Genomic DNA, 13,063 nt, shown 5'->3' on the forward strand with positions numbered 1-13,063 from the left:
CAGTGCATCAGAATGTGACTATTTTAGAGGGTTTTTACGGAGGTACGTGAGGTAAATTAAGGCCTCGTGGTGACTGCTCATCCAGTCTGACTGGTGTCCTGAGGAGATTTGGGCGCACAGAGAGACCCAGGGACGTGCGCACACAGGGACGGCCATGAGAGGACACCACGAGAGGGCAGCCATCTACAAGCCAAGGGGCCTAAGGAGAAACCAACCTCCAGAACTTCCAGCCTCCATAACTGTGAGGAAATAAGTTTCTGTTGTTGAAGCCACCCAACCTGTGGCATTTTGTTACAGCAACCTAAGCAGATGAGTACGCGCACCCAGATGATGGCCCGTGTGCCTAGCAGTCCCCACCCTGCCAGAGTCCTTCGGGCGGCGTCGATGCAGGTGGGGTGCTGGGCGCCCGGGCAGTGGAAACAGTAGAGTCCGTTTGTTCCTGCACTGTCTGTCTGACCATTCCCCGGCAGTGCAGGAGGCCGGTCTGCCCCAGGCTGTTCCAGGCGCCGCAGATACAGCCGTGAATGAAGCAGAATCTCTGTCCCCGTGGCGTTTGCCATCTGGTCAGGGTGGACAGACAACAAAATTAGTACAATGTGTTGTAATGCACGTAGGAGAAAAGCAGCAAGAAAGAGGCTCAGAGTGCTGGGAGACGGGGTCATTTTAGTTTGGCACGGGATGGTTCCGGAAAACTGCTGGAGAAACAGCCCCTGCTTGCTGGAGATCTGCAGGATGCAGGGTCACTCCTGATGGCCCAGCTATTATCAGAGGCAGGTGGAGGCTGTCATCAGAACCATGTGCAAAATTCCAGTTTAGAAACATAAATATCACCTTGGGGGAGTCAGAGGACATGTCCCACCAAGAATTAGAATTCTGAATGCAGAGGGGAGAGATGTGTGTGTCTGTTTTTTATCTGGATTGATGGAAAAGCACACAAATGAAGGTATGCCCAATGGCTGGGCAAGGCCCACTCTTCTCTCAGGTGACTTGCCCGAAGCTTAGCACCAAAAGTCCTGCAGTCCGGGCAGCCTGGACAGTGAGCCTCCCTCCCCTCCAAGTTCCTGGTGAGAGCAGGTGCTTCTGTGGTTGAAAACAGTCTTGCTGAAATGGGCTGGCAGGAAGCGTGGGAAGTCTTTTACAAAGAGGCCAAAACTCTCCAAAAAGGATTAAACAATCCACATTTTGTACATTTCTCGCAAATGCTAATTTTTCAAATTGCAGACTGTTTCTCAACCCTTTGTGCGCTCTGAACTGGTCAGGAAGGATCAGGTGGAGGCGAGCGTGTGAGACTTGCCTGGGAGGAGCTGTCTGCATGTTCTGTGGGTCCCCCATCTGCATCCCTCCCTCCAGACCCCTAGAAGTAACCTTTTTCTGCATCTCGTCAAAACACTTGGCTCTGTGCTAGGTTTTGCCTGTCATTGTACAGATAGTGGCTTGTCTGGCATTTGTCACAGTCTGTTCCTGGTGTCCGGCTGACGGTAGCTCACTGTCGTGTTGTCAGGAGAATTCGCACAACCACAGCGACTGTGCTGAGAATTTCAAACAACAGCTGCTGTACAAGGAGGACAAGCCCCAGGTGCCCTTGGAGTCAGATTCCGTGGAGTTCAACAACGCCATCAGCTACGTGAACAAGATTAAGACCCGCTTTCTGGACCACCCTGAGATCTACAGGTCATTCCTGGAGATACTGCATACGTACCAGGTAGGAGGCCTCTGGTCACACTTCTCGGTGGCTGCTCCTGGCGTCATCCCGTGTCAGGTGCCTTAGAAGCATTTTCTTGTCTGAATGATGGAATTTTGTAAAAATCTGACTTTTTTGCTTTAACTTTTTTGTGGTGAAATACAGATAATATAAGACTCAGCATTTTCACCATCTTAAGTGTCCAGTTCCGTGGCAGTACGTACATTCACATCGTTGTGCAGCTGCCACCACCATCCGTCTGCAGAAGGCTTTTCTTCCTATAAGACCGGAGCTCTGTCCCTGTCAAACACTAACGCCCCAGCCCCCTCCCCCTCCCCCGGCACCCACCGTTCCACTGTCTGTCTCCGTGAGGTTTTGGACTTCTCTAGGGACCTCACATAAGTGGGACCCTGCAGTATTTGTCCTTCTGTGACTGTTCTGTTTAACTGAACAGCTGTGGCAGCAGGTGTTAGAATTCTCTCTTTAAGACTAAATAATACTCCATTGCGTGGGTGCACCACATTCTGTTTCTCCAGTCATCTGTTGAGGGACGTTTTGGCTGCTGTGAACACGGGTGTACAAATACCTGCTGGAGTTCTGTTTAGTTTTTACTTTAATTTACTCCTTGAGGCAGCTGTGCACCCAAGGAAATGTATATCAGAGGGATTTAAAAAGCACCTGAGGGGATACTCTTTTACTTAAAAGATGACTTCGTAATTGTTTAGACCACACAGCTTCCTTGTTTCTGCTGATTACAGCTGGGCCCCGTGCAGGTGCTGGAGCGACAGAGATGAATGGTTGCTGCCGCCCAGGAGTTCAGTCTAGAGGTGGGAGAAACTTAGAGATGCTTGGGGTGGGAACGAAGGAAACTGGGAAGAAGTGTGTCAGGATTAACAGTTGCCCACTGTGTAGGGATCAGATAGAAGGTATTCAGGCTAAATCTTGGGAAATGGGTCAGAACCATCAGGTGCACAAGTACAGATAAAGGGTGGGCTCTTGCTGTTGGGGACAGCCTATGCAAAGGCCCAGGGGTCAGGAGGGGGCATGACAAGAAGTGCAGGCAGGCCAGTGCTGAGGGACCTCTCTGTCATACAAGGAGTTTGGACATCATCCTCTTCCAGACATGGAGTTTCCTTTTATTTTTCTAAGCAGTGGAACCTAACTTTTAGAAATGAAATCTTCTGTACAACCTTGATAAGTGAAGTAAAGAAGTGGGATTCCCTTTAGCCAAAAGTGTAGGGTCAGATTGATGGGGTTTGCTTCCTGAAAACCCAGTGGAGCTGTTGTGACACAACAGACTTCGGCCATCAGTGGCGCTGGCGGTGTGCGTGGCCCCTTTGGACTCAGTCCAGGCTGTAGGTAGTGCGTATGCTGTAGTAAGGGCTGGCTTCTCACAGGTGGGCCATTGCAGTGGCAGCTGTGAACATTCGATGGGGCCCCGGGGTGGGGAACAGCGACATTTGGGATCATAGGACCTTGTGGGTCCTTCGTAGACTCCACGGGGTCATTACAGCTTAGGGGCTGGGAGGGTCATTGGAGAGAAGGCTGGAAGGTGTCTGTTCTGTTGGTGGCAATGGGGAGGGGGGCAAAGAAGTTAGACATGTATCCACGGTCATTATCCAAAGTCATGTGGGTGGGCCACAGACTCCTTCAGAGAAGACTCACTGGGGAAGGTATAGCTCAGCATCCCCCAACCAGAGCCACTGGGAGCTGGTTGGAAACACAGGTGCCTGGGCCTCATCTGAGTTGTGACTCCTCAGGTCTTGCCCAGCATCTGTATTTCAAACAAGCCCCCTAATGGCCTGGACGTCAGACCATCTGTTTCTTCAAGAGTAGCTAAAAGGGAATTTTTATGTGAATTATTCCGACTTCAGAACATTGGCTTAGGTTTTTAAAAAGACATTGTCAGGCCAAAAGCCAGAAGCTCTGGGTAAATCTGGCCACATGTTACAGTTATGATCTCTGTCAGGCTTTGGTTCAGACCATAGTTCTGCCCCCTGCGCCCTCAGAGCCCTTTCCCTCACCCGCCTGAGCTCACCCCCCTCAGGTCCTAATCTGTCAAGTGGCCTGATGCTGGTGGTGCTGACTCCTGCGTTAAAATGCAGTTAACTAAGATCATCGACTCACACAGTGCCTGCCTTGGGTCGCCTGTGGGGAGCTGGTCTCCATTACCCAACTTCATAAATATGTCCCATGTGTACTTGGATGAGCACAGCCAGTCCTGCCTTGATGTGACACCGGAGACTCCTAAAAGTGACCTTGCTCTGAAAATTCGCACCAGCCACGGGGCTTATGGGAAAACAGTCAGAGCACACTGCTGGGAAACTCAGTGAAACATTAAAAAAAGGCACCTACTAAAAACGGTAGTGCCATCGAACACATTAACTGGCTAAGAATGGCAGGAATACCGCAGCACTCCTGGCACTTGACATTGGAAAAGCCTGAGGTTCACCCGTGGGTGTGGAAGGTTGCAGCCTGTGGGGCACTGTGAGGTGCTGGGAGGGGGTTTCCTGAAATGGGTGTTTGTAACTTCCCGTGGGCACGGTGGGTTGCTCCTGACAGATGTTGGGGGGTGATACGTTCCCACACTGCTCCGTCAGCTCTGTGACTTTTCTGCCCTCACCCACGTAAGCAATCGCAAACTCTGCACAGCACTCAAACGATTCCTTAGTATGCGTGTCAGCTCCAACACATGTGTTCAAAACAAGCATTGGAACAGAACTGACCGTTTCCATGGGAACATCCCCAGGAAGTATGGCCCTGAGTCCGGGTGTGCACCTGACATGTGGTTGCAGATAGTGCCACCTTTCCCTGTGCCAGGTGGCACCAGTCTCCCTTCCGCTTCATGGTTCCTATGTCCTCATTGGAAAGTCGGTCCTTTCCATCTTCGTCGATCCGATGAGCAAAGTAGCGCTCTTTGATCGTTGTTTCCTGTGCAGAGAGGCAGCACTCTCTGAACTGAGTGGTCTTCGCCCATTTTTTCTTTGGCTTTCAGGTGTCCTGGTGACTTGGGGGGGGGGGGGGGCAGTTATTTTTCCCCCTCCTACATACGTGCTACAGGTGCAGGATTGAAAACTAGCCTCCCTGGGGTGCCGCAGAGCGGGAGGAGGAAGACCCTTGGCTCGTTGTCCTTTGTAGCCCTGGCGTAGGCGTGCGGAGAGGGAAAGTCCTGCACCCGGGGAGGGCCCCAGCCCGCTGCTGCCTCTCGCTTGGTCACATTTCCAGGTGCAAACTCTACAGAGACTTATTTCTGATGTACATCTTAAGTTCTGCTTGTGCTTCCTGCCTTCCAGACCCAGGTCCCCTCTGGTCTTCATCTTGTCCCTTTGAGCACCGGGTCAGGCCATCATCTTTCATCAACCCTCAGGTCTTAGTGACTCTGGGCTAACCGTTTTCATTGGCCTGGAAGTGCCATCCCTTCCTCTTTACCCTCCTCCCTCTCAGGCCCAGTGCCAACGCTGCACCCCCCTGCCCAGCAGTGCATGCTCCTTTGCCCTTGCGAGTGCTGGGACCACTGCTCCCACAACTGGACCCCTGCCCACGTCCCCTCATACTCCTAGCATGGACCCCATCCTAGGCCAGGGCACTCAGGCTGTGCTGTGGAACGAGGTCCAGACAAGTGAGCCTGGCACAAGGCACCCCAAGGTGGCAGGCTGGGCCTCTCTCCCAGTAGCTGTCCTTCTGTCTCCTCCACAGTGAGATGCTTAAATGTCATGACCTGGGTACCTGGTTCTGTGGCTAACAGCTTGTTTTCCCTTTCCTCACAATTGGCAGAAGGAGCAGCTGAGCACAAAGGGTCGGCCCTTCCGAGGCATGTCTGAAGAGGAGGTGTTCACCGAGGTGGCAAACCTCTTTCGGGGCCAGGAGGACCTGCTCTCAGAGTTTGGGCAGTTCCTGCCTGAAGCCAAGCGGTCCCTGGTAAGTAAGAGCGCCCACCCAGCCTGGGGGCCACCTTCTCATCCAGAACCCTGTGCCTCACTGCAGCCCCAGAGCCAGGCCAGCTTGTGCGACCCCCAGGACATGCTGGGTTTCCCCGGGAGCCACACAGGATATAGACACCCAGGGGGCCCCAGTGCAGGCTCTACCTCCACATCAAGCTGGAGCAGATCCTGAAGAGGGCTTCTCAGTATGGACAGTGCCAGATGGAGAGGGCTGGTTTAGGAGGTGGAGACGAGGGGAGGAGACCTTGTATTCCTCCTGACCTGCAGCCCAGGACTACAGAGCTACCTGCCTTGTAACCAGGGCCCTGTGGGCAGGTACAGGTGGGGGTGGGCTGAGTCTTGGCAGTCACTGAAGGGCAAAGAACAGAGGAGGGACCTGGGACAGGGACTGTGCGGGTGCGGACTATACTGGCGGTCTTTCTCCCCCTGTTGTGGCCTGAGGTTTGCTGGGCTACACTTTCCATTCCCTCTTTTTCTTTTCCATGAACATGAGGCTTTTCTTTTTTAATAGAAGTAAATTTTTTTTTATTTTTAAAGATTTTATTTATTTTTAGACAAGGGAAAGGAGGGAGAAAGAGAGGGAGAGAAATATCAATGTGTGGTTGCCTCTCACGTGCCCCCTACTGGGGACCTGGCCGGAAACCCAGGCATGTGCCCTGACTGGGAATGGAATTGACAACCCTTTGGTTCATAGGCTGGCACTGAATCCACTGAGCAACACCATCCAGGGCAAAATTTAAAGCATACAGTGTAGTGGCATTTAATGCACTTACATGTTATGCAAGCACCGCCTCTGTCTAGTTCTGGAACATTTCCACTACTCCAAAAAGGAGACCCTATCCCCATTACAGTCACTCCCCATGCCCTCCCCCCACCAGTCTGCCTTCTGTCTCTGGATTTGCCTGTTCTGGACATTCTATAAAAATGGGATTATTCAACACATGGCCTTTCGTGTCTGGCGTTTCTCCCTGAGCATATTTTCAAGTGTCACACCACGTGTCGGTGTGCCACTCCTTTTCGTGGCCGAGTGAGGGTCCGTTGTGTGGATGGACCACGTCCTGTTTGTGCCTCACTGGACATTTGAGTGATTTCTACTTTTTGGCAGTTGCGAGTGCCGCTGATGTGTGCACGTGTGTACGAGGATCTGTTTGAGTCCTTGTTTTCAATTCCTTGGGGTCTGTACCTGAGAGTGGAATTACTGAGTCACATTGTCACTCTGTGTCCAGGTTTTTGAGGAACTGCCGGACCGTTTTCCAGAGCAGCCGCACCATTTTGTACTCTCACTAGCAACTCCTCTCCATCACCGACACATGGCGTGTTCCTCTCTTTTTTACACATTATATCCTTCATGGTTGATGGGAAGTGGCATCTCATTGTGGTTTTGATTCACATTTCCCTGATGGCTAGTAACACTGAACATTTTTTCGTGTAATTATTGGCCCTTCGTATACCTTCTTTGGGGAAACGTGCATTCAAGTCCTTTGCCCTTATTTTAGTTTGTCGCTTGGTGGTTGAATCGTAGGAGTTCTTTATATATTCTGAACACTAGGCCCTTATTAGATATTTTCCCTCATTCTACTGGTTCTCTTTTCACTTTCTGGTTAGTGTCCTTTGATGCACATAAGTTTGAATTTTGATCTAGTCCAGTTACCTACTTTTTCTTTTGTTGCTCACACTTTCTTTTAGTGTCAAGTCTAAGAATCCATTGCCAAATCTTTTAAAGTCAGGAAGATTTCTCCCTGTGTTTTCTAATAGTTGTATAGTTTTAGCTGTTACGTTTATGTTACTGATCCCTTTTGCATCACTATTTGTATACGGTGTGAGGTGAGGGTCCCACCTCATTCTTTTGCATGTGGAGATCCAGTCACCCCGGCACCACTTGTTAAAGAAGCTCTTTTGTTCCCACTAAATGGTCTTGGCGCCCTTGTCGAAAACCAGTTGGCCGTGGTTGTGTGAGCTTATTTCTGGACTCTCTGTTTCTGATCCGTTAACCTCCATGTCTTTCCCTGGGCCGGCACCACACTGTCCTGGTTTCTGTAGCTTTGTAGTAAGTTGAAAGCTGGAAGTGTGCGTCTTCCAAATTCGTTCTTTTCCAAGATTGTTTTGGCTCTTCAGGGGCCCTTGCAGTTCCATAGGAATTTAAAGATCGGTTTTTCCTGGTGATCTTCTTTGAAAGTCACCATTTCTGTTGATAGGAATTACACTGAATCTTTCAGCTGTTGGGGGAGTATTGCCATCTTAACGATATTAAGCTTTCCAGTCCATGACCATGCAGTATCTTTGTTTATTTGAATTGTCTTTAATTTCTTTCAGCAACGCGTTATAGTTTTCAGTGTGCATGTCTTGTACCGCCCTTGTTAAATTTATTAAATGTTTTTTGATACTATTGGAAATGGCATTGTTTTCTTTTTCTTTTTTTAAAGATTTTATTTATTTTTAGAGAGAGGGGAAAGGAGGGAGAAAGAGAGGGAGAAAAACATCAATGTGTGGTTGTCTCTTGAGAGCCCCCCACTGGGGACGTGGCCTGCAACCCAGGCACGTGCCCTGACTGGGAATCGAACCAGTGACCCTTTGGTTCATAAGCCAGCACTTGGAATTATTTTCTTAATTGCATTTTTTAATCTTCAATTGCTAGCATATAGAAAGACCACTTCTTTGTGCTTTCTGTGTGTTGATTTTGTAACCTGCGGTTTTGCTGAATTTGTTGATCAGCTTCGTTTTTGTGCATTTGCTAGGATTTTCTGTATATCCAACTACTCTACCTGCTAATACAGTTTTCCTTCATCCTTTCCAGTTTTGATGCCTTTTATTTCTTTTTTTGGTCTCATTGCCCTGGTGGAACCCCCAGTACTGTGGTGGAAGCAGGCATCCTTGTCTCGTTCCTAATCTTAGAGGGGAAGATCGAAGTCTTCCATCATTGAGTGTGCTGTTCTGCGAGCTGTGTGTTTTTTATAAATGCCCTTTATCAGATTGAGGAAGCTCCCTTTCTCTTCCTAGTTTGTTGACTTCTGTTTCCTCTTCTCATTCTTCTTCCTCTCTGCCCTTAATGACGACTTGGAGTGTGAGCACATTAAAAGTCACCCCCCATCACGTGTCATCACCACCGCTCCCAGTTACGTACGTCTTCTGAATGCAGATGCTGTGGAAGCAGGGCTGGGGGCAGTGGCATCAAAGGGAGATCGGGGCAACTGGAGTCTGGGTTTATATGCCCTGAGCATTCTTGGTCCAGTCAGGGTGGGCTGGGGCTTGTCCCATGCCCCTCACACACTCTTCCGGCCCTGTGTCACTGCCTCCAGGACCCTTAGCAGGGATGCCACCAGGAATGCCACCGGGAAACACTTCCTGACTCCAAGTCAGAGAAGCCCTGTGCCTATCAGTGGATCTGACATTAAGTGCTACAGCTGGAGCCCTGGGCGTCCTTAGGGGGCTGAGGGACTGGGCAGAGCCCTGTGAGCACACAGCCTGGGCCACAGCACTCAGCCTCCTCGGGTGCTGTACGTGGGCTGGAGCCCACCGCATCTCCTCCTGGGCCTCCTTTCCTTCTCTTCCACGAGATTAACCGGCCCTCCTGCTCAGGTGGGGACCCAGCAAGCTGTTGTTCTCCAAGTGCCCCTGCAGGGCCCTGCACGTGCTCAGCACTCTATCCTCCATTCCTCAGCAAAAGTCTCACCACCTCCTTCTGCACCCCTGGGAGCTTGAGCTGCATTTTGTCGCACTCTGTGAAGCCCCATAGTGCCCCCTGGTATGCTTGGTAAATTTTCTTTGGGTCTCATCCTTTTGGATTTGGCTCTTGCATCTCAGCTCTGACCTCAGCCTTGGCAGCTCTTTCCTTGAACTCGTCCTCACAGAGAGAAGGGTACACAGTAATGTCCATGGCTGGCCTTCCCAGAGCCTTCGCCATCAGTGCTGAGTAGTCCAGAGGCTTCATGGGAAAAAAGGCCCAGCTGAGTTTTTGCCTGGTTTTGCTACTCTGGCGGAAGTCAGGCGGCGAGGGATGTGTCCTCACTTCACATAGGGAGGCTCAGGAAAGCAACCCGGCCTTGACCAGAGACCGTGGGTACAGCTCCTGGAGCAAGGACTGATGATTGCACACCTGGTCCTTATCTCACTTTGTCACTTTCTTGCTGTGGGAGCCTGGCAGCTAACTTCCACAAGCCTCAGCTTCATCTAGAAGTGGCAATAGGGACCTTCCTCCCCAGACCTGTTGGAAGATTCTTTAGGGAAGGGCCTGGCCAGGGTGAGCTGAGGGCCCTGCCTTTGCTGATTTGTGCTGCAGAACCACCCCGGGGTCGGTATAGCTGATGGAGAGCCCTGTCCATTGTGGTGTGGGGGTGTTGCACAGCAGACACTAGGTGGTTGATAGAACTCTCAGTCCACACTGCTTGTTCCAACTGTGAGCAGCTTTTTGGCAAGGGCCGTCTTAGTTCATGAAACTTCACCTTGGTAGTGATTCTTCTATCCCTGGGTGGGTGGCCAGTGAGTAGAACCTCTTGTCCTCTGTGGTCGCAGCAACCCCTGGTGGTATGGCTGAGATTTTACAAAATTGGACATGGACAAACCTGCCTTAAAAGAAATAATAGTAGCATTTTTTCTCAGAAAACTTCCTGTCTACTGTTCTTTAAGTGGCATTTATTAGCAATTCAACAGTTTTTTAGTGTATATTGGGTGATTAGAGCTACCTTATACATTTAGAAAGATTGAATCAGATTTTAAATTATTATTAACAACACCCATGTACAATCTGTTATATAAAGTAATCTTTATATTCATAGTCCTTTATATTAATTTTTGGATTTCTATTAAAACTTCAGGAAAAAGAAAACAAAGATGAAATTTGATATTGTCCTAATTAAATTCGACTGTTTGGCCTAGATCGGAGTTGGCAGATGTTTTCCTATGAAGGGCCAGATAGTAAGTATCTTAGACTTTGCAGGCCAGGCAGTTTCTGTTGCAAAGAAACTTTAGTTACACGAACAGGCCGAGCATGGTGAATAAGACAGCCCCCAGCCAAATGGGTTTTGGGGTCCATCTAGCTCAAACATTTACAAATTGGAACTGGTAAAGACTGTTGTTAACTAATACGCCCTTCCAGCCAGGCAAGCGTGGGGGGCAAGCAGTGGGGGCGCCACCCCCACCCCACTCAGCACGTGTCACAGTGCCACCCACCCACCTCCTTTAGGAACTGGTGTTCGCAGCTATTCTCGCATCCAAAAAAGATGAGAGAGAATTTTCCACTAATGTTCTTGGAGTAACTGAATCTTCAGATAACTGCTTCCAAAGAAGTTCATCCCCTGAGGGGCACGTTTGGCCTATAGTTAACGGTAGGGTTTCATTATTGTCATTATAATTATTATAAAATAGTGCGTGCTCATGAAAAAACCAAGTATCCGTAAGAGAGTCGGTATGGAAAGTGAATTTCCTTCCTCTCCTCAGTTTCCCAGTCACTGTCCTCAGAATTAAGTACCCACAGTGTCTGTGTGTCCTTCTAGAGATTCCCACTGCATGTGCAAATAAAGGTGTATCCTTTTTTTAAAAAATGGCATCCTGTTTGTTTGTTTTTCAGTTTTTCCTTCCGTTGCACGTAACGGTGTATCAGCACACCTGTCCCTAGCAGTGGCGCACAGGCGCAGAGCTCTCTCTTACCCCATAGACGCTGCTGTGCTGTTTGGAGGCAGCGTGACTTGCTTGCCCAGCCCCTGCTTTGGGCCCCCAGCGCATCCTTTGCGTGGTGTCTCTACGTCCAGGTCCCACTGTCGGGGGGAGCAGGCAGCAGGCAGCGTGGCGGGGTGATTTCGGCGCGCCCTCCCAGCCCTGTCCACATCCTGCAGAGAGGCTGAAGTCTGTCCACCTTTCCCCACCCACTCCAGCCTTGGGGCACATTCCCATGGAGGCGAATACTGACTAGATTCTTCCAGAACTGTTTTTTGGTAAATGTGGCTGACAGCCTGTAGATACCCCCTTTGGGAGAAGCATCCGTATAACCTGGTAATCGATGGCTGGCGTGGCCTGAGAGGACCGGTGAGGATCCCCCGCTGAGCGATGATGCTGCTCATCCTAGAAAAAAATACAGACTTGGCTGGAAGGCACCCCCTGCTCCCGTGTGACCTGGCGGCCGTCGACTGCTTCCTCCAGCTGCTGGGGCTTTGTGCATGCAGTCCCCTTGTCTGAAAGGCTTCTTCTGTCTCTGCTGCCCTTGAACACCAGACCCTCATTATCAGTGGTCCACGGGTGAGCCCCACCCTCCAGCGTGGCCTTCCGTGGGCCTTCTCCCAGCCTGCTGCTGTTCGTTACACTGTCATGGCCTGTGTACACGAGTCTGTCCCCCAGTAAACATGAGCATCTCGAGAGGTGGGGCCACCTCGCATGTGGACAGAGCCCCTGGCCCGTGGCAGACAGTGCTCGCTGGGGCTGGGGCTGGGGGCTGAGCCTGGCCATTCTGTGAACTCACACAAGTGGAGAACCAACACTGAAGGGCCCAGCCGCATCTCCAGTGCTGACCACCTCCTGTGTTTGTGTCCTTAGTTCACAGGAAATGGGCCCTGCGAAATGAACAGTGTCCAGAAGAGTGAGCACGAGAAGAACCTGGAACACGGCAAAAAGCGCTCCCGGCCCTCGCTCCTCCGTCCTGTGTCAGCACCGGCCAAGGTAACCGTCAGCCATGAGTGTAGGTGTCCAAGTGTGTGGTGGCCCAGCAGCCAGGCCTTATCTGTAGGTGGCCTGAGGAACAGCACTCGCAGGCCCCAAGCAGTCGGCCTGTGGCAGGGGCTGATCCTGGACCCTGGTCTGGCTTGAAATGCACAGGCTGAGGAACCTTGGAAAGCCAGCTCACCTCCAAGGTGGCTGCTCATCTGTGTCCGTCTCAGAAGATGGTTGTGAGGAGTGTTACATCCTCCTTGAGAAACCGGAAATGATGCTCTGTCTGCTCATTTCTTTCGTGAGCAGGGCCCCGTGCACAGGTGGGTCACTGCACCAGGTGCCCCGCTGAGGGAGGAGAGGGCCTGAGTTCCAGCTCCTGTTGCACTCGTCACCCATGGTAGTGATATTCCAGTTCCACTGTTCTTTGTGCCTTTCCCAGTGACTTTCTGCTGTAAGGAAGGGCTTTGTCTTCAGCCACATTGATTCAGTTACCTGTATCAGCATGGACCCCGGGTGGTGCCCAGACTGCCCCAGGATTGACCAGTGGGGCCCTTTTGGGTTGGCTCCTGTGTCCTCCTGACACGTCACCATCGTTCTTCAGGCACTTGGGAGATGGTTTTGTAGGCTCCGGAGTGCAGCCAAGTTCAGGTCCTAGTCTAGCTTAGAGATAAATGTCTCCCTGGAGATTTAAAACCTGGGCTTCTCCAGTATTCCACCAGTGCGGTCCTCTCCCTGTCCCTTTCCTGTCCCCTTCCCATCACTGTCATGGCCCATGGGACACGACAGGCAGAGGAGAGGTTTCTGA

At 50.9% G+C, this 13,063-nt stretch overlaps 1 protein-coding gene across 1 annotated transcript in view; it reads left to right on the forward strand.

Moving 5' to 3' along the window:
• SIN3B (SIN3 transcription regulator family member B) overlaps nucleotides 1–13,063 on the forward strand; it is a 36,224-nt gene that overhangs the window by 5,878 nt on the left and 17,283 nt on the right. Inside the window, exons 4-6 of the mRNA XM_045195724.2 lie at nucleotides 1,502–1,702; nucleotides 5,456–5,599; nucleotides 12,145–12,267. Of these exons, the coding sequence (XP_045051659.2) occupies nucleotides 1,502–1,702; nucleotides 5,456–5,599; nucleotides 12,145–12,267 (468 nt within the window). The remainder of the gene's footprint in view (nucleotides 1–1,501; nucleotides 1,703–5,455; nucleotides 5,600–12,144; nucleotides 12,268–13,063) is intronic.

The sequence above is a fragment of the Desmodus rotundus genome, chromosome 9 (genome assembly GCF_022682495.2).
Source record: "Desmodus rotundus isolate HL8 chromosome 9, HLdesRot8A.1, whole genome shotgun sequence".
Lineage (NCBI taxonomy): Eukaryota > Metazoa > Chordata > Mammalia > Chiroptera > Phyllostomidae > Desmodus > Desmodus rotundus.